The sequence below is a fragment of the Cololabis saira genome, chromosome 17, assembly GCF_033807715.1.
Source record: "Cololabis saira isolate AMF1-May2022 chromosome 17, fColSai1.1, whole genome shotgun sequence".
Taxonomy (NCBI): Eukaryota; Metazoa; Chordata; class Actinopteri; order Beloniformes; family Belonidae; genus Cololabis; species Cololabis saira.
In genome coordinates, this window is record NC_084603.1 from 4,550,040 (window position 1) to 4,577,909 (window position 27,870).

A 27,870-nucleotide genomic window follows, 5' to 3' on the forward strand; every position below is an offset into this window, starting at 1 on the left:
TGAAGTGTTTGAGTGTGACTTTACTTGCCTCCTACTGAAATAGTTTCCTTGTGCTTGATCCATGTAGCATCGTTGCATGTTGCCAAAAGATTCTCCAGAGAAGACAACAGAAAATGACTGGCGCATGAGGAAGAAATTTGACAAGATGTTAAAAGGCTTGACTCCAAAAAAACATCTCGGTAGGAGATTTTAACAGGATATAAATGTTATTTTTAAAACTGTCGGGTGTCTTTTGCCATTTCATGTTTTTGTTTTCACAGCTGAAGAGATGTCACCTATCATTATTGATGAGGAGAATGGAATAATCTATAGCCCTGGTTTGAAAAGATCTGAGTCTATGGCACAGCGTTTGAAAGAAATGAAACACAAAAGGGAAAACCTTTCACCCACAGGTATGTACAACTGCAAGAGTAGACCATGTTGAATTAACAAATACATTACAGCAGATTGATTCAAATCACTGCCTTTCAGCTTCACAAATGTCTGAAACCTGCTCCCCCACTGCGCTGCAGCCTTCGCTTGGGAGCACACCAACTGTCTTCAAATTTAAGTGTAAGAAAACTGGGCAAGGTCCTTTCGTTATTGATCCTAGCACAATTGCAACATATTTGTTTTCCCAAGACAGAGGGTGTTGAAGGTAGTCTGTAATTGGGTTCAAGTTATTCTGTTCTTTTCTTCCGACAGTCTACTGTCTTTTCAGATTTGTAATTACTTGTAATGATACTGTATAAGACCATGGAAAGGAATATCAATATTGTTTGTTTGTTCTCATGAAATTCATGCATTTCAGCTTTTTTGACATTAATAAAGGAGTTTGCACAGCTTTAAAACAAATATGTAATCTGAAAAACATGTTTGGGCTGCACAGCATACAAATTAGTTTAATCATTTAAATAAAGATGGCTGTTGCAATGCTTGATAAGAAAAAAGTGACCATTTCCGATACTTTAGTCAACCTAAAATGTGTTCTTTAGGGACAGCGCCATTCAATTCAATTTTATTTATATAGCGTCTATTACAACAGAAGTTGTCTCTAGGTGCTTTCCAGAGACCCAGAACATGACCCCCGAGCAATTATTACATAAACAATCTTTGAGTGGCAGTACACATATGACAAGTTAAAAATATTTAAACCAAGCCTTTTTGTAAATATATATATTTACAAAAAGGCTTGTTGAGCAAACATTTGGGTGGAAGATGATTACACCTTTTATATAAAAATGCTATTTGACATCCTATATTTGAGTTTCTGTTTGAACATTTTCTGATTTTATTGTGCTTAAATGACTAATGGTTATTTATTTTCAACCTACAGTAGATGACCTGTCAGATGATGATTCCTGTGCTTTTGTTGCTGATCGTGGTGTGTCACCTGATAAGGAAGATGGAAGGTCACACTCTGATTTTGGAAACTCTGAGCATCTTGAAAGTGACTCTCTGAAGCCATGGCTTTCCCCCCTTCGTGATGTGCCAAAACGGATTCAAACTGTGCTCGACTGTCATCACTTTGAGGAGAAAGAGGATAAAGAAGGGAATGAACCAAACAAATCAATAACTTCAGTCAGAAAAAAAGCCGCAGAGAAGCCCAAATCTGGAGACTTTTTAGAGAGTCCTTTACAGGAAAGATCTGACAAGAGCAAAACATGTGAAGAAAAAAAACAATCTCGGACAAGATCATCAACCCCATCACCCAATAAAAAGGCAAGGCAAAAAATGGGAGCAACTAAACTCGTTACAGACACTGAATCCCATATTTATCCTGAATGTGTGAATTCTGTAAGTACCCTTTCATCATCGAACTTGTCAGTTGATACATCAACTAGAATGTCAAAAAAAGCGTGTCTGGTAAAGACAACAGACAGAAAAGCAACCAGACGCAACACGTCAACACCCTCCGCCTTTATGGGAGCTCTCACTCTTTTGTCTCTCAATGATTCAAAACATGTTGCCTCCAGTTCTACTGATGGAGATGATGTTTTTGACGACTGTTTCTCTCAACTTAACCTTAAAAGTCCTGTTGTACATAAGCTGCCTGAGAATTGCAATATTCAGTTACCTTTTGAGTTGGGCTCTTCCCCAAAGAAGAGGAGAAAAAGAAGAGAGACCTTTGGGTCTGAAACTAATGACACAAAAAGGCAGAAACTAGCGGGAAGCCATAGAGGCAAAAATCCCAATCAGTTCAGTGGAAGCACTGAACCTCAGAGCCTTCAACAACAGGATGGAGAAATATCAATCCCACCTCTGGATAGTTACAGTGCCAATGTGATGACTAGAAGGCAAAGACGACAAACATTTACAAGCGCTGCTAAAACCTCAAGTGAAGGAGGAAAACCGAAGCAAGCATCTACACCAGGACAACTATCATTACAATCGCAGGACCCTTCTCATAGCTTGGAAAGTGAGTAATAAGGATACAGAATATAGAAGAGGTTAAAGGTGTTTTCAGCCATGTATTTAGTAAATACATATAAATACTATTTACAGCCATTGTTAGGGGGTTTCATACTTCAGTCTGCTCCACTACATCCCCATCTCTGCACTGTGTGCCTGTTAGAGCTGTCTGCTACCTGCTTCTGAGGTTCAGCACCAAGATGTGAAATAGGATGGAGATAAAGATGAGGAAACTGGATATTTCTACTCTAATCAGAACCTGTGATGTCAGTCACAGTAGCATACAAATTTGAACAGCTTACTAAAATTCTTTTTGACCTATTATCTGGATATTGGGTGGTTTCAAAAGGTTGGCAGTTATTAATTGTTCATTCATGAAATATTCAAATCTTGAACTAATATGAAATTATCTTAAATATGTTTACAGTATATGTGCGTTCACCTGCCACTTTTCTAGGTATGCCTGAATATTAAAATGTCTGGATAATTGATCAAATATATATATTTTTTTAAAGATCATATTTGATACTATACTACTCTTCTGTACAGAAATGGCAAAAAAAGTCTTTGCAACGCCTGCACTTGTCTTCAGAATGTGAAGTGCTTTGTCATTGACACAGCATATCTCTCTGTTAGAAGCACCGAAAACCTTTTTGTTATTTCCCAGGTGGTGTTTGATAACAGTGGTAGAAAATGCTGGATTGAGTTTTAATGACTGTGAAAACTGGGATATAGCACTCTATAAAAGTCTGGGTAACACCGGTCTTGTTGTTTTATCAAAGGTCCATATGCCATTTTGTTTACTGTTCTTATTGATCAAGCACCACAATAAAGTTGTTTTACTATGATTACAACTCAACAACTGATTGTGTTTAGATTCTGCTGACTAGACTTCCTCTGTTCTGTGTGCTACTACCGCTATCGTCCTTTAGCTTTTATCCAAAGCGACTTACATATGAGAGAACACAAGCAAGAAATACTTGCGAAACACTGCTCTAGTGAGCAGTGTTTGATAGTCAGGGCTGAGCACACGTGGGGGATGGATGCATGGGGTCGGTTGATCTGATCTCGAAGCTGAGGAGAATTTGCATATGGAAATCCTGCATGTGAAAATCACAGATGCTCCTATTATGCCTGCTCTTGCTAAATTTCTTTACTGCTTAATCCATTTTGTGCCTCAAAATCACATGTATTGCTTGACTGATATGGGTTTTCTGTGGTCAATGCTAATTATTAAAAAAGGCCAACAATTGATTAACTGATTAATCTTTCTACCTTTTACTATCAAAACTGTCCCTAGTGTTTGCATATTAATATAGAGGCTGAACAATAAAAAAACATAGCCATGAAAAGTGATAAAACAACAGGAAACGGGGTGCCCAAGACATATGCACAGTACTGTATGATTCACAGAATTTGTCAAACTAATCAGATGCTTATCAGATTAGAAATGTTTAACCATGAATGTGATCATTATGAACACATTGGCTGTTTATTTTCCTCCAAAGAGACAAGAGAAAGCCCAAACCATGCTCTACATACCATGACAGGCTTACAAAACTCACTTGAGGGGTTAAACATTTAGGACCAAAGGGGTTCCAGCGGTTTTCTGGTTTCTTAGTTCAAAACAATCCAAAGACATGCCTGTTGGGTGAATTGGTTTTTCAGAATCGACTGGAGGACAGAGGGTAAGTGATCGACTAGCAACCAGATTATGGTGTACCCCACTTTTCACCCATGGCAGCTGTAGAGGCCCCAACCTGCTGATAAAGCCAGTTTGGATGGATGACTTGGCCAGCAGATCAATAAGTGTGGTAAATTGATGACAGCGTGTACAGGGCTGACAATCAAGACCCTTGAAAGGATAAATAGTTATAGATGTTGGATTACTTGTGGGAACCAAAGATGTACGGTATACAGTGAATGATATGTATGTATTTATGAAGTAACTGATGGCTTTTTTTTTTAAGTCAAAGAAAAACAATTAATTCTGTTTTTATAGAAATTAATAGTCTTTGCATTTTTGCTGTAGAGAGGGTGTAACAAAATTATTTAAAACCTTATATTTTTGATTTTAAATTGGGTTTGCAGTCAAGAGTAAAAGTGAACTTCGAGTGAACACGGTAAACTGCACCAGCTGTTTGATAGCTGGAGTGACACTCCCCCTATTTTCAAATGTTCATCTTGTTTTCAAATGTAGGTGGAGGAGATGACTGTATGGCTGCAGCTGGGTTCACACAGATCCCCCTTGAAGCTGAAGGAAATCACAAAAAGCCAGACAGCTTGACTCTTCAGAAAATGGTCAATAAAACAAAGGTAAGTACGTTTGTCTCAGCGTCTGGCTGAATTGAACTGTTCTGTGGTTGAATCCTTGGCTTCGCTGTGGTTTATGTTGATAATTCGTAATTTTGATTTGTTCAATGCGGGTATGAATTTGAAAGGACATTTTTCTTCCAACTGTTCACCAATAGTGAGCAACATTAGGCTTTTTCTTACAAACTGCACTTCACAGGTAATATAAATATGAGCAAGGTATCTGTTATGTATTTCAGTGAGCTTACCAATAACACCTGAATTACACAGAATATATGGACACCACTTTACAATTACAAGCCTTTCTGATCAGACCAACAATAAAGCTATCAGATAAAAGGTCTCTGGGGAGATGTGACATAATGTTGTCTTTTTTTCAGCAACAGCTTTTTGAGGTTGCCAGCGTAACGAAAACAGAACTGCAGGTGCATTTCACAAGCGAGGAAGTTATGCTACCTTCACAGAGCCAAAACACAGGAAACCATGAGGACTAGAAAAACTAATCTACATGCATCACACGCTTACAGCTATGGATGCATATGATCTTGTGCAGAGAAAAAAAAACAACCAGTAATACAAATACAGCTGATGTTTGCTTTACTTCCTAAACTTATTGTATCTCAGAAATGTACTTTTTTTTCACAGTGTGTTCTATTTGTCCGACTAACTTGTGCAGACCAACAAACAGCCCGATTATTATGGCAGTGGTTACAGTGGCAGATGATTATTAATCAACATCATTTAATTAACAGCACTTGACTGTTACTTATCTCATAATTTTCAATGAAAGCAATATGGGTGTACTGAGTTTTTCTAGCACTGCATCTGCATTGTGCCTTGGTTTTTGTTACAAAAATTATACGATGAATAATATGATTTGTTTAAAGTCTATGACACCATCACCAGCACCTTGATGTTCCCATGACTACAGTTGCACATTTGATTCAGAGTTTAGGGTATGATAATGATAAACTGAAGAGGCTGACAATATGAATGGTCCAAGGTCAATGTACATTAGTTTCGCATCACAACATCCATCATTGTTTTGAACCAAAGTGGATGACAGAGAACTTCCATTGTTAAACAACTGTGAAAAGAGGTGAAACAGTATGGAAATGAAACCCTTCAAAGTTGAGACATCTGGAGAAGTGTGTTTTTGAGGATTGGGCCAAAATACCTGTCTACAGGTGTGGATGTTACCGAAATCACTTGATCGCAGTGATTCCCTCAAAAGGGTGTGCAACAAAATACTAAGATAAGGGTATCAACTAATTTTCCCAGGCCGATTTCACTTCTTTCTTTTTTTCATTATTTATTCAATCATTTATATTCTGTTGAACCACAATTCAAAAGCAAAGTCTGATTTTCATCAGTCAATTTTAAGTAAGTTAGTATTTAATTGCAATTTATTTCAGTGACCATTGAGGATTTTACTTTCTTTAATGGAAGGAAACCTAGAAATTTGTTCACGTCCGTAAATGAATCCTCTTTTTCAGTTCAGAGTTTACACATAATTTGCTTTCTGTAAAAAAAAAAGAAAAGGCATCTGGTGTAACTCATAACTGCAAAGGCTGCTACGTATGCCAGTCGAGCTTAAAACAACTGGTAATATTGTCTGCAAAGAAATAAACGTCAAAGAACATCTAAAACTTACAAATGTTTTTGTGAATAGGTTTTCTTCTATATCCCAATTTTATTATTAATTAAGGTTTCTCAGTTTTAGAATTTGATTTATGCCCCGCTATATAAAACCTTAGGAGGGGAAAAAAGGTGAACTTTCGCTTGAATGTACGTCATATGTTATCATTTTCGTCATATTAAATAATTTTTTCAACAAATGACACAATGAGTATGATCTTGTCAGATATTCAATTGGACTCGCGTTATCTACTTTGTGGACTTTGTTAAAATCTAATTAAAGGTTTGGGTGATATATATGCAGATACAATAAATTGAAGTTCTAAAGCATTTCTAGACAGATTTTGCTTCACACATAATTATTGACCCCCCCTCATGTTTTCTACCGCTTTTTTCTGTAAGTTATCCTAAAATGAAAACAGTTTCTTTTACGATCATAGTAAGCTATTTGCAGGTGCTTTTGTGGTTTTGTGAGGAATCTGATTATTAAGTATTAAGTCTGAATGACTTAGAAATTACCTAAAATACTAACGTTTCTTCGGTTCTCTTATCTATCACAACAACAATCCATCCGTCCATTTATTACCTATACCCACTAGGGCTGGGGATCGATTCAAATGTCAAGAATCGATTCGATTCCGATTCTTAAGATTCAGAATCGATTATCAAGATTTGATTCGATGCCGATATTGATTTGGGTTAGTGTTATTAAAACTGTTTTTTGAGCTGTTGCATGAATTATATGACTGTAGTTATGCAAAATATTACTATTTGTATTATATTGAGATTAAACAGCAAGTATTGCAGCTAATGATGCTGTAAGGACCAATCAGCTCCCAGAATGCTGATAGAACTGAAACAGAAATATCATGTGGGTCAGAATTACCAAACAGATCCAGGGCAGCAAACAGAGACGGATGAAATCGGTTTTATTTTTTCCCACATTCCGTTTTTATTTGTTCCATTTTCGGTCTATTTTGGTTTTTAATTTTTGAGCATTTGGTTTTTAGCATTTTTTGCAAATGTAACCCCAAGACAGTATATAAAGTAATGAAATATAGACAATTTATGCAATTATAACCTAACACTTTAATGTTTTCATACCTTTAAACATATTTAAAGGCAAAAACATGGCACCAGTTATTCTCGTGTCCAACAAAACATTCCTTTTTTGGGGATAAACAAAAAAATAACCAATAGTTGTAATGTAATGATGAAAAAAAAAATACATAAATAAATAAAATTAAAAAAAAATCGATCTTTAAACATATGAATCGATTTTTAGGAATTAATATGAGAATCGATTTAGAATTGGGAAATCGATTTTTTCAACACAGGCCTAATACCCACATATTCCTACAAAAAGCCTTAAGCAGGCCTTCTCCAGTTATCTGGGTGAAATGTGGAGGTACACCCTGGACAGGTTGGCAATCCATCACAGGGCCACTAAAAGAAAAAACACTCTGAACTTCACTCTGAATATAAACTGATCCTCATTGGGGAAAGTTTTCATTTAGATTTTTTACCCTCTTAGCTGCTTTTTGTAATTGGCTCTCATGGTTCATTAGACCTCAAAATATGCGGCGGTTCAGGGCCCTCATTTCTCTGCGATTGCTGATCAGCAGCACGTCCAGCAGCCAGCAAGGAGACTCGGTCATACTGAGAAGAATTTCCTTAATTTATGCTGGAAGTGTTTGTGCTCAGAGGCCGGACTGCAGTTCACACCATCTCCTTGTCAGAAGCTCATTATACGCAGCTCATTCTCTTGTGCCTGAATGCTGTGCAGCTGCCAAAACATGCCCACTTCATAAAGATAAGCTGGAGTCCCTTTTGGGGAACTTGTAAAATAGCTGCCCACTTTCTTTTCTTTTTTTCTTCTTTTGATTGGTTTTATACATTATCTTTTTTAATACATGATTTCATAATAATCAGCTTCTGGGGTCCATTATTCTGCAGAGAACCCTGCTGTGGATTAGTACAATCTGAAATGTAATCTAAAACAAAGGATACTGTACCTGAACAACCAAGGAGAAATAATGTGCCAGTGATGTTATCAACGTTGTTCTCAACTTTGGTGTATCAGATTATGTGATATTCAGTGGCCGTTGGCACTGAATGTGTTTTGGCACCTCTGTGCTCAGCAGGCCTTAACCTCTGACTTTCAGCTGGGGGACTAAATATCAGCAAAGCAGGAAAAGGGCTTGGTGGTCCTGTTTGTATCTGTCGCTGAGGTGTTTGTGTTGATGATAGCTTTTTGAACTTGGGCCAAAGTATGTGGCTGGATGGGCTGTAGTCATCAGACTACAAACACAGTTATGTTACAGTGGTTCTGGATATGTTTTTCTTGTTACCGTAATATTTTCTTTTGTCTTTTTGTAATCTTTCACCCAGCAGGTTTAAAGTATGCTCTTTGATAATAAGTCTGTCACTGATCATCCAGCCAAACAGATCAAAGTATTGAACGTGATATAAACTATACTGTGCTTTCAGTTTTATATTATTTCAGGAATAGTAGCTGCTGTATTTGTTTTGCTCCATCGAAGTGTAAATTTGGGAAATTCACACATTTCCCTCTTTCTCTTTCTGACGATATAAAACACAAGGCAGAAAACACGTGTGTTTATTTCAACATTTGTCTATATTTGACTGCCAAGTATGTGCGTGTGAGGAAGACGGTGTGTTGTTTTTGTTAACAGGCTGTGAGGTCCAGACCCACAGAAGAAAAATACATCACTAAACACCCTGAATTTATCAGAAATATGCTTCCATCTAGGGATGGGCGGTATGGACTAAAAAATGTATCACGATAATTTCTGGCATTTATCCAGATAACGATAAAAATTACGATAAAAAAAAAAATACCAATTCAACTCCACCTTTGTAACTATAAATCTATCGCTCTCTCAGATCCGCCATGTTTGTTACACAAAAACTTCATCAACAGGAATTTATCCTTTTTTCTTTCTTTCTTTCTTTCTTTCTTTCTTTCTTTCTTGCTCATTTCCTTCCTTCCTTCTTTCCTCCTGCTCTCTCCTTCCTTCTTCCCTTCCTCTTTTCTCCCTTCCTTCCTCCTTTCCTTGTTTTCTCCCTTCCTTCCTTCCTTCCTTCCTTCCTTCCTTCCTTCCTTCCTTCCTTCCTTCCTTCCTTCCTTCCTTCCTTCCTTCCTTCCTTCCTTCCTTCCTTCCTCCTGCTCTCTCCTTCCCTTCCTCTTTTCTCCCTTCCTTCCTCCTTTCCTTGTTTTCTTCCTTCCTTCCTTCCTTCCTTCCTTCCTTCCTTCCTTCCTTCCTTCCTTCCTTCCTTCCTTCCTTCCTTCCTTCCTTCCTTCCTCCTGCTCTCTCCTTCCCTTCCTCTTTTCTCCCTTCCTTCCTCCTTTCCTTGTTTTCTTCCTTCCTTCCTTCCTTCCTTCCTTCCTTCCTTCCTTCCTTCCTTCCTTCCTTCCTTCCTTCCTCCTGCTCTCTCCTTCCCTTCCTCTTTTCTCCCTTCCTTCCTCCTTTCCTTGTTTTCTTCCTTCCTTCCTTCCTTCCTTCCTTCCTTCCTTCCTTCCTTCCTTCCTTCCTTCCTTCCTTCCTTCCTTCCTTCCTTCCTTCCTTCCTTCCTTCCTTCCTTCCTTCCCATACGTTGTGCGTGGATTTAACGCAGAACCATAAATCAGTTTTACACAAAAACATCATCAACAGGAATTTATCGTTTTTAGGCGAGATGACAAATTCTTATCGTGAGGAATGTTTTTGACGGTTTATCGTGAACGGTAAAATATCGCCCATTCCTACTTCCATCATAGTAATCAAACTCCTAATGACCATTTACTCAATTTGTAGGATTCTTGAAAATGTTGAATCACTTGTTTAAGTTTTGTATGTTCATCTTTGTTTCAGCCTGTAAGAACACTGGTCATGACAAGTATGCCCACTGAGTAAGTTCTGCTCACTGAATTGTTTTTCATCACTGCTATCATTGATTGTATTTAAAACAATGTTAATACATTAGATGGCCAACTGACCAAAGGCAATGCTGTCATGATTTTTTGCATTTGATAGTTATACCCCGTCTGCTTCTTGTAGGAAGCAGAACACTGTGGTTCAGGTGGTGAAAGCACTGGGTGGTTTTTCAATTGTTGACCGAGTGTGTGAGAGCACGACTCATGTGGTGTCTGGGGGACACAGACGGACTCTCAACATCCTGCTGGGCATAGCACGTGGCTGCTGGATCCTCTCTTTTGAATGGGTAGGGATGTTGGATGCTCAGAAACAATTATGTATATGACGCCGTTGAAAAACCAATTGCGGTTTGTTCAAAATGTCTTTTAATTCTCATTTCCTTGAGTAGATTCTCTGGTGTTTGGAACACAGGCAATGGATTCCAGAAGAACCATATGAACTTTCAGACCAATTTCCTGCTGCACAAGTAAGCATCAGCACTAGCTAAGTGATACACAGACTGAACATCCTTGTAAACGTCATAATAGTCACAGTAAACCTTATAAAATGTTTTTAAATAGTTCTGATTTTTAGCAGTATTGATTTAATTGGACTTTACATTTGTAATTTATTATTTCTTTCTGTGCATGGCAGAGAGGTAACCATTTTTATTAGGTTACCGTAGTCTTGTTTAACTGTCTTTTTATGGTTAGGAATCATCTATTCCACAAAATGTAATCTTTGACTATGCTTTTACCACGCATTATGATCTGAATAAGGAATAATTGAATTCATTCTACTGATTTAGTATAGTGTATGCATAATGTTTAAAGTTTTATGCAGTTTTTAAGGGGGGCAATCTTATAACTTTTATTATTTTAAAACTAAAGCGAAGACAGTGGGGTTAAACCTGCTAAATGTCACTACCTGTGATCCAAAAACAATCCGTTTGTTTTTCCTGACACATCCTGTGTTAAATGTTGGTCGTGCCTCTTCCTGAGCCCGTCATTCATGAATCACTGTCCTGTGATGCTTTTGTCAGATAAGACGCACGGTCTTGGTGTCAACAGATCTCAATATTTCTTCTTTAAATTGTATGAAGGCTTTTGTTGTGATAGATGAATAATTTTCTTGTGCCGGTGCCTTTTTATCATTCCTAGTTACTTACGGATGCTTCTAGCATTCCTCATGCTTTCCTGTTTCATTTACTTCCTGTGCCCAGTTGGCTGTAGCGTTGCCGTCATCTGTGAGCACCGTGGGAGAAGCTGTTTTGAGTTATTTCAGATGTGTTGCTGTAGCAAACTTCATGCATATGATATCTTGGGACCTAAAGTGATGCTTAATTGTTCAAATAATGATGCGTAAACTCAGTATCTCGGGTCAAATATTAATGGACTGACCTTGTTTTGCTGTACAAGGCCAACATGTAAACAATTATCTTTTTATACTTCAATTTAGTTCTTTACCATTCTACCCCATCTGCCCCTGGATTGGGTCGTCAGAGTGGTGCAATTGAATGATCACGACTGTATTAAAGACAATTTATGTCCAATATCAAATCAATGAAGAGGGCCTGCCATATAGGGATGGGCGGTATGGACTAAAAAATATATCACGATAATTTCTGGCATTTATCCCGATAACGAAAAAAATGGCGACTAAAAAAAAAAATACCAATTCAACTCCACCTTTGTAACTATAAATCTATCACCACATTCAGTCTTTGGAGCCAAAACACTGCTGTAAAAGATACTAAATACTACTAAACGTCATCAATTACATTGAATTAATAAAAACCAATTAAATGAGTTACACCTGTACTGCAAAACTGGAATGACTCAGATCCGCCATGTTTGTTGCACAAACACGTATCAACGGGAATTTATCTTTCTTTCTTTCTTTCTTTCTTTCTTTCTTTCTTTCTTTCTTTCTTTCTTTCTTTCTTTCTTTCTTTCTTTCTTTCTTTCTTTCTTTCTTTCTTTCTTTCTTTCTTTCTTTCTTTCTTTCTTTCTTTCTTTCTTTCTTTCTTCCTTCTTTTCTCCCTTCCTTTTTCTCCCATCCTTCCTTCCTTCCTTCCTTCCTTCCTCCCTTACTTCTTTTCTCCCTTCCTTTTTCTCCCATCCTTCCTTCCTTCCTTCCTTCCTTCCTTCCTTCCTTCCTTCCTTCCTTCCTTCCTTCCTTCCTTCCTTCCTTCCTTCCTTCCTTCCTTCTTTTCTCCCTTCCTTTTCTCCCATCCTCCCTTACTTATTTTCTCCCTTCCTTCCTTCCTTCCTTCCTTCTTTTCTTACTTATTTTCTTCCTTCCTTCCTTCCTTCCTTCCTTCCTTCCTTCCTTCCTTCCTTCCTTCCTTCCTTCCTTCATTCATTCCTCCCTTCCTTCCTTCCTTCCTTCCTTCCTTCCTTCCTTCCTTCCTTCCTTCCTTCCTTCCTTCCTTCATTCATTCCTCCCTTCCTTCCTTCCTTCCTTCCTTCCTTCCTTCATTCATTCCTTCCTTCCTTCCTTCCTTCCTTCCTTCTCTTCTCCCTTCCTTCCTTCCTTCCTTCCTTCCTTCCTTCTCTTCTCCCTTCCTTTTCTCCCATCCTCCCTTACTTATTTTCTCCCTTCCTTCCTTCTTTTCTTACTTATTTTCTTCCTTCCTTCCTTCCTTCCTTCCTTCCTTCCTTCCTTCCTTCCTTCCTTCCTTCCTTCCTTCCTTCCTTCCTTCCTTCCTTCCTTCCTTCCTTCCTTCCTTCCATAAATCAGTTTTACACAAAAACGTTGTCAACGGGAATTTATCATTTTTACCGCGAGATGACAAATTCTTGCCGTGGGGAATTTTTTTGACGGTTTATCGTGAACGATAAAATATCGCCCATTCCTACTGCCATAGCAGTGCACACTATGTTATTACCCAGGCTGCAAAATCTCCGATGTGCTCCTCCTCAAAATGTGATAACACTAAGCATAGCAACGCTTCATCTGTTTTCTTCACTCCAGCTTTGTTCTATTTTCTGTTTTTTAAAGTTCTGCCACTCTTTGTATAGAGTCTTTAAACTTCTTGTAACATCTATAGTTTCTCTGTGTTGCAGTAATTTTCATAAAAATGTATTTTTGGAGATCAACTCCAATTACGTTATCTTTGACTCTTAAACTGGAGTTAAATCTTATAACTTTGGTTTTAGCTGTGCTGCGCAAAGGGCAGTATATTTTTGACCCGCTCAGTACGAACCCTGAAAAAACCAAGTCAAAATCACAAAATCCCTGAACTTCCCTTTGAGTGTGTTGCTCTATTTAAATGGCTAATTAAAGAACTGCTGACTATGTGGACACAGTTACAATATGGTTGTTTTTTGTTTTGCAAGGGTGAACTCGATGCTATTTTCCTTTTTTTCACGAATTACCACAAGCTTGTCATCTCGACCACCAACTGTTGAAATGTGTGGTGTGGGGAAAAAAAGGATAACCATATGTTTTTAGCACTTTGAATTTATTTTAGTATTTTGCTGTAGCTGAAAGTTCACAAAAAGACTTTCTGAAAAATACTGCGATCATAAGTAAGTCGCTCATCAACCAAGCTATAAATTCTCTTGTTAATTGGCTATAAGAGTTGAGGTTTCATCACAAACTTCAAAGAGAAGCTCTGCCTTGTGTTGTGTTCAACGTCAGTGGTAGAGTAGCTGATAAAGCTTTACTTTCCAGTGTTAACAGACAACATATTCAGCTTCCAAATGTATCTGGATTTCTCACACTTTCTGCTCCTTTAAAATATATTTTTCAATACATAAACAATACAAAAAAAGGGTTTTGCCATGTAAGAACATTCAGAAAGGAACAGCAGAATATATTAAGATAACTCTTCCTAGTTTATGTGCAAAGACAATATTAAGCAGCTCAGGCCCTCAATATCTCTAACAGATCTCCTTCATATAATTAAGTTAAATATTGGACTTAAAATGTACATATAAATTAAACAACAAATGTACATACATTACTATGAGAAAACAGTTTTTTTGTTGTATTTTCACACTGGAATTTACATTTTAAGCATTCAAAGGAAGAAAAAAAACACACATAAGGATCTCTTTGAGCCAGTTCTTTATCTGTATATGTACCATAATCTTTTTATACAATGATATCATTATCTGTTATTCAAATAGAAAAATGGGTGTTTGAGCTGAATTGATATTGTTGAAAAAATACATTTACACAATGTTACATTTTACTTTGGCTTTTCCTCCCTCCTCAGCGAGCTGTTATAACAGAATTGAACCACCATGCTAAGACTGTTTCACAACTTTTTTGCTCCAATCCCATAATTCCAATTATAAAATGCATAAATATGGACAGTTATGCACACAAAAAAGAAAAAAAAGACATCCATGAAGTGCTTTGGCTCCTCTGAACTGTTGATTTTGGTGTTTGTCAGGCAGAATTTCCCTCCCCCTTTGATTGATCTGAGTTCTGGTTCACAGTGAACCTGAGAAGTCTGCAGGTCTGATCATCATTGAAGTTGACTTCAGTGAGTAGCCTGAGCCTTTCCAGTAGTACCATTTGATTCCATTGAAACGATTGGAGTTTTGGCCTTGTTGGTAATACATACCATTCAAATTGGATGGACCGCAAGCATCGAACCACCAGCCTAAAACATCAAAACACCATCAGTTTTATATTAAAAAAGAATAATGCATAACACAGACACACATCATTTCATTATCCTAATACTCCTTTGATCAAAGTGGAAAACTTTAACTTGATAAAAGGCCAAAGTTGTGTCCTTGACAGGCTCCTTGTCAAGACCCATATTGCACTTTCTCTGAAAGCAGAGCTGGATATTTGATGGTTTATTTGACGGGTTCATTTTCAACCCATCTTGACAAATCCTATTTTGCTCTTATTACTCAGTGCTACTGAGTCACAATCATGTTTAGCGTGCCTACAGAGTTCCCCTTGTGAGAGACCCCTCATGGGAAAAAGGAATGGGGTTACGGCTTTTATCCTTTCAAGCTCACTTGGCAGACCCCAGTACAGACAGAGACAAACGTCTGGCTGGAGAGTCCACTTTCAAGGGAACGGAGGAGGACTTTTTAGTTACACAAGGAGAAAAGGAAAAGCTCTGTTCCCAGGCTATTAATGTCAGCTATTGTCGCCACCGAATTCCCCAATGAGCTGATCAGTGATTAAGTCTGAGCTAATTGTGCTCTTTGACACGGCTACAAAAGTACAGGAGCCCCATAAGATGCCCTTGAAGTTTTTTGGGGGTTGTGCCAAGACTTGCGCTAGTGGGAATTGTTCCACAAGTGCTTAGCCCTTAAAATATGTATTATATATATTATATTATAATTATAATATATTATTTATATATATATATATATATATATATATATATATATATATATATATATATATATATAATGGCAAATTTATCTACGTGAGATTATAGTGTTAATAAATGAATGAGTCAAACAGTGTTAGTGCGTTTGTGGGCTAGTTTTTCATATATATATATATATATATATATATATATATATATATATAATGTGTGTGTGTGTATATTGGAGTCTATTAGAATTACTCCCAAAAAAAAAAGTTAAAAAATCAGTTTCTTACCTCCTGTTGTCAATTGTGAGCATTTGCAAACACATTTGTCGTTGTCTGCATCCTTTGTACTGAAACCACTTCCTGGCTGCCCAATGCTGCTTATTTTGCCTGCTGTTCCACTGTAACCTTTAAGGTGTATCCTGTAGAATGCAAAAGGAAAAATGAAGGAAGAGGAGGAGGAAGTCTGTGATTGCTGTTCCTCAAAAGGCGCGACTTAACTCACTAATACAATTCTTTAGCCCAAGCTTTTACTAGTACTCGATCTAAAATAAGTTTTGTCATAAAAATGTTTACCAATAAACCACAACATTATGACCATCTTCCTAATAATTAAATAGATAATTCTCATTTCAGGTGGAATGGCTCTGACCAGTCAGGGTTTAGACAATGAATATCAGATATTGTTGAGGGGTGTCTGGTGCCGAGATGTTAGCTAAAGGGCTTTTAATTGGGGCCTTTGTAAATGAGGTTTGTTTCCCACAGATGCCATCAGATTGGTGTCTGGGGTCTTGGATGTTCTATCAGGTTCTCTGAGATCCTTCTGCAGTACTTGCGGGAGCCACTGTTGGTCTTCTGGGGGGGAGGTGGCTACAGAAGGCAAGTGCTGTCACCGTATGGGGGTGTGATTGGTTTGCAAAAATGTCTAAGTAGGTGACAAGTAGCAGTGCAACATCCATGTGAATACCAAGAAGAAAGTTTTCCCAGAAGAGCATGGCTCTGTTACAAATCACTTAGTTTACCTCTCAGGGGGTTTTAATGTTGGCTGATTGTGAGAGTATTCGTTATTATCACTTATTTGGATTCTAAAAAATTATTTGGTGAAATCTGCCAGTTTCTGATTATTTTTGTGTATTTAAAAATCCCTTTGGTAACTTTATTTTGATCATGTTTTTATTTTATGGCAAATTAATTAAGTAATTTTCTTTCATTTTAGGTATGTGGTTTGACGGAACCAGCAATTACAATACCAAACTAGTCATATCTAAATATAATACCTAGAACATTTTTTTGTCTGTATTTTTCTAATATAAACCAGTTTATTTGGTTTTCTTTGAACTAATGCCAAAACATCAGGTTGTGTATTAGTCCTCTACATTTAGAGGAATTTGTATAATTAAGTTTTTCAGTAGTAGTAAGTAAGCATTTATGATCTCAAGTAATCTTTTAATGATTGAATATTTTTTATATGATAATACTTATAGCCAGGATTTTCTTCTTTTATCTTTATTATGAAGGTAAAAAAAAAGTGTCATTACAAAAAAACATAGCTATGCTAAAGATGGCTGTTTAGACATGTTTTTATTTGTTCAGGAATATGGTTTCTCTTGAAGCCAGTTGCCTCTGAATATTAAAAGAGGAGGTAACTGAATGATTATGTGTTTCAGTTGTGCTTTAATAACTTAACTTAATAACTGCTGTAGAAGTAAAGCATCTTCTACTAATAAGGTTATTTTCCTAATTAACCACCATTTAGTATCTGACATATTTATCACTGAAGGAGAACATGTTAAAACCTGCCAGTAAACAGTTTACCTGTAATGCTGTGCTTCGTTGTCAAGAGTGACCTGATCATATTGTGAGAATGCCGAGTTTCCCTCCCAGTCACTGAGCTGAATTCTTAGTTTGTAGGCCTTTTGATTTGTGAGCCTGGACACAAAGTCGTTTCCCAACCAAAACTCACTTGAAGGTTCTCCAAACCCCTAAAAAGGAAAAAAAAAAAAAAAAGAAAGTAATTAAAGCCTGTGGAGACTGACTACTGTGACTAATGTAACTTTTTTTCTCTTTTCTTTTTAAATTAACATTAGCAACAGTAGACCAGCACAGGACCACACACACGCACACACGCTGTGCCATTACTTTCATGAAAAGCATCCTCCTTTTTTCTTTTTTTTCTTTCATTGTGATCAAAAATCACAATGCCGTTTTACAAGCTCCTGAAAACACACTTGACGTTCCAGATTGAATTTGGCTACTGTGATGTGCATTTCAAATCAAAAGCATAGCCTGGGTCATATTTTTCAACGGGAAGAATTTCTTCTCATCTGTTTTTACCTTTTTGTACTCCTGCCACGTACGGTGAAAGTCAACATGGCCATCAAAGCGTTTTTGTAGAACTGTCCAGCCACCTCCTTCTGTCTCCATGTCACAGAATGCCTTCACATAAAAGGGGGAAGAAAACTGCTGTGATTTATAATTCACAACTGATGCTTAATGTTAATTTATTATGCCACAATATCATTTTTTTTTCTTTTTGTTTTAATGAAACAAATAATGTTTTTGGTAAAAATGTAGAAATTAAGTCCAAGCAACTGAAAAGTTTCTAAGGAGATTTGGGTTTGAGGTTAAGCATGCACATCATTAACACAACTCGGATAAAGTTGTAATTAAATGACTGCCTTCAAAAAGTAAATATTACCTAACTCCTTCATGCAGAGTTTATTTAACAATTAAATTATGTGCCTGCGCATGTATACATGTGGCATAACATACGCATGTTTTCACATACGCACGGAGTGAATTTCAGTGATCTCAACTCCCCAGTTATGAGTCTATAATCTAAGTGCGCTGACCATATATCTAGAAACAATAAAACGGGATTACTGACCTTAACCTCCATGGTAGTGTTGGGGATTGTGAGAGTGTAGATGCCACTCTTGGAGTTTCCTGAAGTGTAGACTGCAGCACAATCCATGAATGTTGTAGGAGTGTCCCTCATCATGACAGTCTTTGGCTCTGCAGATGGAATAAGAAATGAAATAAATACTGATGTTATATCAGTACCACTCTCTGGGTAAAAGTTAAGGATATATTTGGCAGCTGAATGAAGACACTATAGAATAGAGTAGAGTGGCATGGCAGAAAGCTGGTTAATAATAAATAGGATAGGATAGGATAGGATTCGACTTTAATAATCCCCAAAGGGGAAACTTCATTGCCACCATGGCCACAACAATACAACATAGAACAATCAACAATACACATTAACATGTCTCCACCTAGGGACAGCAGTGGATCAATACAACAAAAAATAACCAGAATAAAGCGTCACACAGAGAAAGTTCACTTGGGCTGAGACCTTTTTATGAAGTTTGCATGTTCTACTGTGGCTGTCTGGGTTTTATCTGAGCACTCAGGCACATTTGTAGTTCAAAAACATGCATGCTGTATTGTTTGCTGGTTCTAAACTAAACATAGGTGTGAACTTGTGTATTTGTTGCACTTGTTTCTGTGACCCTGTGATGACAACCTGTCCAGAGCAGGAAGACCAACACCTGGCCTCTTAGCTCTACTCGTCTCCAGCCCCCAACAACCTTAAACATGTGGAAGTGTATGTAGCCAACTGGTGGATTGATGTTAGGATGACATAGGGCTGGGCGATATGGACCAAAAGTCATATCTCGATATTTTCTAGCTAAATGGTAGGGGTGTAACGATACACTAATCTCACGATACGATACGATACACGATATTGAGGTCACGATAACGATACGATACGATATTGTAGCAGTATTTTTTTTTTATAACAACCTTGAATGAGGAACATATAACTGGAAAAAATGGTCTTTTATTTGAAAGACACAAAATACAAAACAATACTGTGCGTTTGCCCTATTGTTACAGTTTGAAATGCTTTATAACTGTTTAAGTTTTAAAGAGAAAGCCAGGCCAACCATTTTCCACAAACTGAACTAAAAGTAAATGTCAGGTTTGCATTATGCATCTTCAGTTTCATACAAGTAAAAATATTTAGCCACAAACTGAATAGTTTCTCTCATGTATGATTTGACTTTTTTCTTTTCCAGAAATTTAACAACTAAAATTAAATAAATAAATAAAAGTAAATAAATACATACAATTTTACATGATAAAACAGATTGATTCATGCTCACCTTATAAGTGTAAGAGGAGATTTATTTTTGTTAAGAAGGTTATTTTGGTAATTCAGGGTTCATTATTTTATAAATATATTCTTCATATTTGGTAAATCAGGGACTATAATTACACTAGTCAGTTTATCTGTAGTGATTAGTCTGTTTTAGATTGGGCGGAGTGATACAGCACTAGGTGCTGTGTTGATGTTCTAAAATCCTACACTGTTGGGGGACATTAAACTACACTGGAACTCAGCAGAAGTTTCCCCGTTTATATCCTACTCACGACCCGAAAAAGGTTTAATTTAATAAGGTAAGGCTTCACTCTACACCAGACTTAAAAGTTCAGAGCTCAAAACCCCCCAAGAGTCCCGTGATCGGGACCGCAAAAAGGTACTACTTTCTTCTGAGCGGAGTAAGATTTTGGTCCGCGGTCGCGGTCGGATGCGCGTTTCTAGTCAACACAATAGATTAATATTAATAACCCAATATCGCGATACACTTTGTCACCTCCACGACACGTTTCGTGATGTTTTTGTATCGCGAAATTTCGTGGCACGATATATTGTTACACCCCTACTAAATGGCGATACTCGATACATATCTCGATATTTTTTCTGTGCCTTAATTGGGGTTTCCCCCAAAGCATTATAGCATAGCATCTCTTTTAGCTTCATTTTTTTCTGAGGCAAACCCTTAAAAAAAGTCAGTTTTAATACAAAGCCTCGTGCCAGCTTGAATAAAATAAAACAAATATCCCTTTCCTGCATAACAATTAAATTAAAATACACTGTGCAATTAATACAATGTAGACAGTAACAGGCAGACTTTTCCACTGAGGTTGACAGTTGTGCAAATAACAAAAAATTTGTGCAAATCTCAAATAAAACATTCAAGTCAATTTGTCAGAAAATAAGCTATATCAAAATCATTAAAAAAGAAAAACTGTAAAAAAAAAAAAAGTTTTTTTTTTTAAATCGATATAAACAATATTGTCTCGTGCCATATCGTGTTTGAAAATATATCTATATATATATATTAAAATCTCGATATATCGCCCAGCCCTAGGATGACATAAAACTGTGACTTACCTTGAGCAGAGCCTGCAGACAGGGTGTGAATTAAGTTGTTCACTGTGTCCAGTAGCTCCTGTTGCTTATGCTGCAGGACTGAGTTGTTTGAGGAGACTTTCAGCAGTTGCTGCTCCAGTTCACCTATGATGGCTGTTTGCCTCAGTATCAAAGTCTGGATCTGATCCTTTTCCTCTCGAAGTATCTTTAGCTCCACCTGCCTCTGCTCCTCCAACTCCTGCACTTTCTTCTCCAGAAGACTAGGGAGAACGAGGCATGTTCAGCAGCGGGCTTTGACTTTAACTCAATACTGTATGGTCACTCATCACAAAAAAATGAAACACTGGTTTTGTTTGACCTTGAATTTGATGTCCCCACCTGTTTTTGTCTTTCAGTTTGTTGATCTCGTTTGTTTGGACAATGAGTTGCTTTTCCAACTTGTTGGTTGATAATGAATTTTCAAGAATTTGACGCTCAAGTCTCGTTGTATGATGGATTACCTAAAACCAAAAGACCAAGGTGAAGCAGTTAATGAGTGTGTGTTCTAGACACGTCTTGTGATGGTTTCTTTATTCATCATAAAGGCTTCTGATATTATGTAAATGTTTCCACACAGCTCAAGTTTAATCCTTAACTATAAATAAGATGAATTCTGTTGTAAGTAAACAATTGCATCAGACATATTATCTGTAATATTAGGAATCAAATGTATAGCTTGCAACCCCTTAAGAATTATTTCTGAATCAACAAATGATCAAATCTAGTACAAAAACTATGTCATAAAAAAGTCCTAAACATGTTAACAGTCTGCAAAATGTGACAGGTGAATTGACAGATTTAGCTGTGTATTCCTTTCGGTGACACAAGTCGAGTTTTTTTTTTCACATCCAAATGGAACAAACAACCATTTTCCAAATGGAAAACCGGCACAGGAAAGAACATCCATATACTGTACCAATGCAGCAAACATACCTGAACAAGTGGAAACTTCTGAAAGCTACGCAATTTCACCGGCCAATGTATTGAACTAAACTTTAGGGTTGGAGACCTTGCCGCTTATTTCCCAGTTCGGAGGAACTGAACTCAGCAAAAAGCAGGTTGTTTACATGGATCCTAGCTGTATGACTCCATTGGAGCTGTTGATGTCTTTGAACAGACGGATGTCTGATTGTGACAAACTGATAGACCCCTTCTCTGGGAATACAAGTGTGCTAATAACAGGAAATGCTGTACAGTTGGCTCACATAAGGTCATTGACGTGTAGCCACAATAATAAACTGGCGCTATCATGCCTGTTTTTCCCCACTGCTTATTTTTTCAACACTCTGAAACTACATTATTTAGCGTGGTGTATCACACGTCGCGCTTACGCACGAATCCTTGCGTGAACAGAACAGGAAGGTCGAACAATCGCATGCGCTGCGCTTTTTGCATGTTTTTTCTGCGTCTGGAAAAAAAACAGAATGTGCTGCCTCACCTGTGCCTCGACATTTGTGAGTTTCCTTGTTTGCTCAGCAGTTTGACTCAGCAGGCTTGCCCCAATTTCAATCATTGTAGCCGTGTGGTTGTGAACAGCGGTCTGCTGGAACTGAAGGATGTCCTGCTTGATGCTGTCCTGTACGTAGCTCTCTAACTGTAACATAAAACAATTACAGCTGACGTCAGACACTTTAAAGATTTATTTATTATCACTAATACCCTGTAGTTTTGGTGTGCATTCACAACCCTCTATTTCTACAAAAACCTTAATCTTTGAGCAGCTATTGGTAAAGATGATGATGGCATTAATGCAGAAGACTGATTTGAAATGTTGGTGCAGATTATGTCTTCAAAACCCCATTTTCTACAATAAATCATTTATTTTAAGACAGTCGTGCAAAACCACATTTTGCATACATGATAAAGGCATGGCTGCAGAAAAAGAGGTGGTTTTGTGCTGGACGGGCCTGCCTCCAGTCCTGAAAGCTTAAAAGAGAAAGCGATCAGTGACAACCCAGTAGTGTGGCACTCATTGAGACGCATTCACAGCAAGAATGGGACAAAATAAAAACGTTAATGCGTCATCGCTTGGGAGTCTCAATGCCTGAAATATCTGCTGTGAGGAAAAAAATAGCAACATTACTGTCCAACAACAAAAAAAGAAGAAATATCATGATGCATTGTTGAATTATTTACAGAAGCCCATGCATATAATGTGTTATTTCTTTTGGCCACTGTAGTAGATAATAATTTAAACAATTTAAAGCTGTGATGTAACCATGTCCTCTTCAAGATCTGTTCTTATCTACCTACAGAATGGCCAGATTTAGACCTAGACTAATCATTAAGTTATTTCCTGCATGGTGTTCCTGAGTGGCAATCAGGTCACACGACTTGTAAACAGGATGGCAGTGTTGAGTGAGGAGTTACATCCTTCATGACACTCTGACTTGTGTTGCAACCAGTGTCTGTTCAATGTGTCTGCCGTCTACGCTAAGTACACATCATCTCTCTTTGTTTTTTTTAATACACCAGACGGTAATACCACCCCAAATGTTATTATTGTTATTTAACTTGTGACAAATATATTAGAGAGAGGCTGTTAGTAGTTATGCGTGCCATCCTTTCTTCTGGTTTGGTTTGTCTTCTTGGATACACAAATGTATGGAATGTTGTTGTTTGATTTGTTGGCAGGATATCCTATTGACAGTTTGTGATCTAATTAGTCATTTACTCTGCGTGACTCAAAACCGTCAATAAGGAATGACAGAGTTCCTCGTCCGTTGACAGAGTGAAAATATTTTTCATATCAGTCATCAGCTGGTGCAGGAAATATTGCAATTTCTGAAAAGTAAATGACGATGCTGGGATGATTTTCAAGGAAAAATGTCGCTGTAAATCACTGGTGACCCACTTTCTGGAGACAGACTATATATACAAGACCATCACAAAGTTATTTACGCTTCTCTTTAATCCATATATTGAGTCATTAACCTCCTCGCTGCTGTGTGAGGTATTTATAACCTCAGTTAGGCTCTTTGATTAAGTTCTGTGTTTTATTCATTCATACGGGAGTCAGTTCTCTTTACCTGCTTGCTGCTCGTTAGGGTCTCTTGGAGCGTCGACAGTTTTCTCAGGGGAATATTTAATCAAAGTAAAAATAGAATTTTGAAACTCATATGTGAGAAAGTGACGCCCGGCTGGCAACCTTGCAGCTACAGCAACAGACCCACCTGTCTTGATATTTTTACAGATCGGAGGCGCTGGGTTCTTATTTTATCTGTGATGACAGAAGGTTTGGGACACCTCACTTCTGTCCCGCACTTAACGGCTTGCCATTTTGGATGATATCTAGTCACATAGTTTCTGGGTCGCAAAGATATTTTTTGCCTAATGATAAACATTTATAGAGGCTGTTAATGTTAAAGTGTAAAATTTAAAAATAATAAACTGTCAGAATCGGTCAAATAATGTCAGTCAGGGTGAATGTTCGCTTTGGCAAAATATGTTGTGAATTTAGTTGAAAGACATAACTGTCACTGTCACAGCAGAATGGTGATAAAACATGCAGGAATATATAACATATGGAAACAATAAGACGGTTTTGGATCACAGCGGCACGCAGACTTTTTGTCTGCTATTCCAATTTCTTTGTATTCTGTTTTCCCTTATTCTATTCTTTTTTGCACACTTTAAGCTGTGAGTTTTCTATTAATCTTACACATCTGGAAAGGTTCCCGAAGTCCGTACCATACACAGGCTGATGTGGAAAAGCAGATGCCTGCATGATGCTCATGAAGCTACATTTTAAGTGACAGCAGCAGTCTTCTTTGTATCTAAGATGACTGCGTGGTTGAACTTTGTTCAGTGTTCGTTTGTATTTGATATGTGTAGCAGGACTTCAGTTTTTCTTTGTGTGAAGTGTGCCGTCTGATGGCTCCTGCGAACGGGCCAGAACTTGTTTTGTGTTTGGATGAAGCTGCATGTCGTCTTGTCTGCCTCGTCTTGTTTAGCACGGATCATTGATCGTAGTCTGAAACGGTTTAGGAGAAGGGGCAATAAAAGCAGCTTCTTTTTATTTGACCAAGGACTACAGCAAACTGAGAGATAAGAATGTATCCAACGTGTGGACAGCTGTGTTGAACAGTTTTGGGTCAATAAAACCCTTTTTTTTATGTGCGGTGTCACAAAGATGCAGCACTTTTTTTGTTGTTTGTTTGAACTGTCATTCACAATTAGCCAATTTAGATTCTCGAGGGATTTTGTTGGATGTTTGGAGAGTGACATCATTTTTTTAGCAAACATAAAACGGCTGGGGATGCGTCGCTTGGTTTTCTGAATATGTTTCACTGTTTGGCACAACTAAACCTTTCCTCATTTAATCTGATTATGTGGGTTTTGTTTATTGAAACGGTTTTATTCCTGTTTAGCAGTGTATGTCAAGTCTTGTGCCAGTATTTTAATATGCGAGTGGTTCAGTATGAGCTCATATTTGTACATCGCATGTATTCAGACTTGACATGAGTTCAGGGAAATCTTGCCCTTTTAGACACAGAAAATTGGAAAGGAAGTTAAAATCTTTCCTGTGGTACCTTTTGGGAGGCTTCATCTCTTCAGCAGTTTTGTTACACGTCATCGTAGCGTTGCTCGGATACGGAGACTCTTTTCTCTTTCCGATTATTCTCAAATAACTGTGATAAATTGATGTTATAGGGACATTATGACATGTGACTAGTATGACCTGTCACAATTAACAGTAACTATGTAATTGCAATTTTTCTGAGATAATTGCAATCATGTCTGCATAATCATTGAATTGTTGTCATAAACTGGTTGAAACCAAAATATGATTTACTGATGGGTTTAAAAGTCATTCAATGAAATCAGACGTTGACATGTCATATCACGTATATTTTCTTAAAGAAAGCCTAAAACAGTAAATAAAATTAAAAAAAAGGCAAACAAGCATTTATTTTCTTCTTGCGGCTATACTTTGTGTAATATTGCAGTATTTCCTTGATTCACAGACTCTGACTAGAAAAAAAGAACTGACCATTGCATTGTTGTTTATCTATCTGATATTTCACAATGGTGTTTACCTTAAGCAGCCACTGCGTGTTGTTCTCCATGCTGAGCTCCAGTTGTTCCAGCCTCTGAGTAGACTCGTCTGCGGGTCCATCCTTTTGGTCCGGGTAGTTGTAGTCGCTCTGGCTTTGGCAGTTTTCCTGCTCTGGCAGCAGGAAAGTGTAGCTGCATGGCCCATTTTGGATCCGATATTGTCTCTTACCAACAGGACTGTATCCTGTTCCCACACTGAGGCAGAAGCTTAGAACCAGCAAGTCCACATTTAGCATCTTCACAGCAGAGTTGGTTTTATTATCGTAATGATAATAGTACAATTAGAATCCTTTTGGATTTTTAAGAGTCTCTCTTAATTTGTCTTAGCAGCTGGATGTCGTTGCCCAACAGCATCCAAGTGTAAACAGCTCTCTTGAGGTTCTGCAGATTCCTTTTATTACCTCTCATTTGTAGGAGGAGAGAAAGGCATCAGGAATTTGAGGTAGTTTGTCCTTAGGATACTGGTGCCGGACTGCATGTGCTTGCTTTCATCAAGCCCCCAACCACTTGCTAAAGTGGTTTAAACTGTTGGTGAGTATAAACCACTCCCCCCTCTTCACTGCGGCCAGTCACTGTGAAGAGCACTGAAGTGGAGATTCCTTTCAGGGATTTCTAAACAACGCACAGGAGCAGATGTACACACTACACATCCTCCACTATATCCTCTTCAACACCCACATGTTGTTTTCTGCTCCAGCTGAACCGCTACTCAGGATGCTCCTGTCCACGTTCGGCACACTCTTTGATAGTAACACTGTCCACCCCATTCATTGAAAAATGCTTCCCGGCTTACAACAAACACACAAGAGCCTTGAATGGGAGACTCAAAGGAAAAAGCATCTATTTCCTTGTACTTCCTGCGTTGTCCTTATATGTAGCTCCGTTTTGAGTTGCATCAAAATCACATTGTCTCTTAGACTTTATTTTTTGCTTCTATGAATTGGATTTATATAACAACTCTTACACTTTTATAATTCCTAAAAAATCCTTAGTATTTATAGGGTGCTCAAAGTCTCTTTTAAAAAACTGAAGTAGGTTTTTGATCACTACAAAATGTTGAAGAAAAAGACAAAAAAAAAAACACTTCTGATTATAAAAGTAAGAGTTTCCAGTATTCTGACTCATCTAATTTTAAGCTTGATTTTAGACACTATGACTAACTTTAGTCATTAATGTTCTTTATAAAATACACAACATATAAAAAGTGTTTTTATTTGTCCAGTTGCAGCCTCATAAATGTTTATATGAACACCAATTCTCTTAAACAAGTCTACTGCAGTGTAGGTTGTGCGAAAAGCTTGAAATTGTGTTTGAGTAATATATTGTTCTAATATATAATGCTAGCTTAATGAAACCATGGTTCAGTGTTGCTGCAGCGTATATCAGTCTTTGACAGGAAAGGCTCCCTGCAGAATTGTAGGAAGTAGGCTGATGTAATAATTACTGCATCAGGGAAATGTGACATATTTAAGGCATATTACCACAGAGGAAGGACTTGACGTCATTTTAAAAACATTAACTTTTTCAGGTGTTGGGGCTTAGTCACTCGCACAGTAGATTCAACTGGACCGCTATTTGTATCTCAGTTTGTTTAATGGTTATTGCAAGCACAGGGGAGGGAAGGAACAGGAACAGTTATTCATTTAAACAGACAACACCACCAGAGGCCATTCATTCATTTATTTTAACGCTGATCCATATCCTATTCAAACCGCACTCCAGACTGCTTCCTTATGCTGTGAGCATGTGTAACGCCTGCTGAAATGTCAAACATATACGTTGCATTTCACGATATGTGGATACCGAGCTTGAATTATTCTTGCATGGATACAGGGCTGCACAAGCTGCCTGTCTGCTGACCCACTGGGCCCAGCAAGATTAATGCATCTGTACTGTACTGCTGCAGAGTTATTGATTGGTCTGTTGGAGTAAGGATAGAACGCTTTTTCAATGTGAATAATTGTCAAGAAATGTTTGTTCACACTAGCACCTCTG

At 37.7% G+C, this 27,870-nt stretch overlaps 2 protein-coding genes across 6 annotated transcripts in view; one reads left to right on the top strand and one right to left on the bottom strand.

Moving 5' to 3' along the window:
- The window catches only part of mcph1 (microcephalin 1), a 36,384-nt gene that overhangs the window by 4,855 nt on the left and 3,659 nt on the right, over nucleotides 1-27,870 (top strand). For 4 of the 5 annotated variants that reach the window (XM_061745816.1, XM_061745813.1, XM_061745814.1 and 1 more), the window contains exons 6-13: nucleotides 68-179; nucleotides 261-392; nucleotides 472-552; nucleotides 1,316-2,398; nucleotides 4,592-4,707; nucleotides 10,218-10,255; nucleotides 10,404-10,566; nucleotides 10,669-10,746. In XM_061745816.1, coding sequence (XP_061601800.1) covers nucleotides 68-179; nucleotides 261-392; nucleotides 472-552; nucleotides 1,316-2,398; nucleotides 4,592-4,707; nucleotides 10,218-10,255; nucleotides 10,404-10,566; nucleotides 10,669-10,746 — 1,803 coding nt within the window. The remainder of the gene's footprint in view (nucleotides 1-67; nucleotides 180-260; nucleotides 393-471; nucleotides 553-1,315; nucleotides 2,399-4,591; nucleotides 4,708-10,217; nucleotides 10,256-10,403; nucleotides 10,567-10,668; nucleotides 10,747-27,870) is intronic. The other variant, XM_061745817.1, reaches the window with a different exon arrangement.
- On the bottom strand, nucleotides 13,713-26,405 carry angpt2a (angiopoietin 2a). Its single transcript, XM_061745819.1, has 9 exons — nucleotides 25,857-26,405; nucleotides 22,256-22,411; nucleotides 21,157-21,278; nucleotides 20,800-21,038; nucleotides 18,442-18,569; nucleotides 17,889-17,990; nucleotides 17,370-17,536; nucleotides 15,846-15,976; nucleotides 13,713-14,877 (listed from the first exon to the last, which is right to left on the bottom strand). Exons 1-9 carry the CDS (start codon nucleotides 26,109-26,111, stop codon nucleotides 14,705-14,707), a joined length of 1,473 nt encoding a protein of 490 aa, XP_061601803.1. The 5' UTR covers nucleotides 26,112-26,405; the 3' UTR covers nucleotides 13,713-14,704.

Bases quoted from the DNA above. Each gene is read 5' to 3' on its own strand.
- angpt2a (XM_061745819.1), bottom strand. From the start codon at position 26,111: ATGCTAAATGTGGACTTGCTGGTTCTAAGCTTCTGCCTCAGTGTGGGA. The intron at 21,279-22,255 runs GTGAGGCAGCAC...TTTTGGTTTTAG, and splicing joins TCACAAATGTCGAGGCACAG to GTAATCCATCATACAACGAG. The intron at 21,039-21,156 runs GTGGGGACATCA...CGTTCTCCCTAG, and splicing joins AAACTGAAAGACAAAAACAG to TCTTCTGGAGAAGAAAGTGC.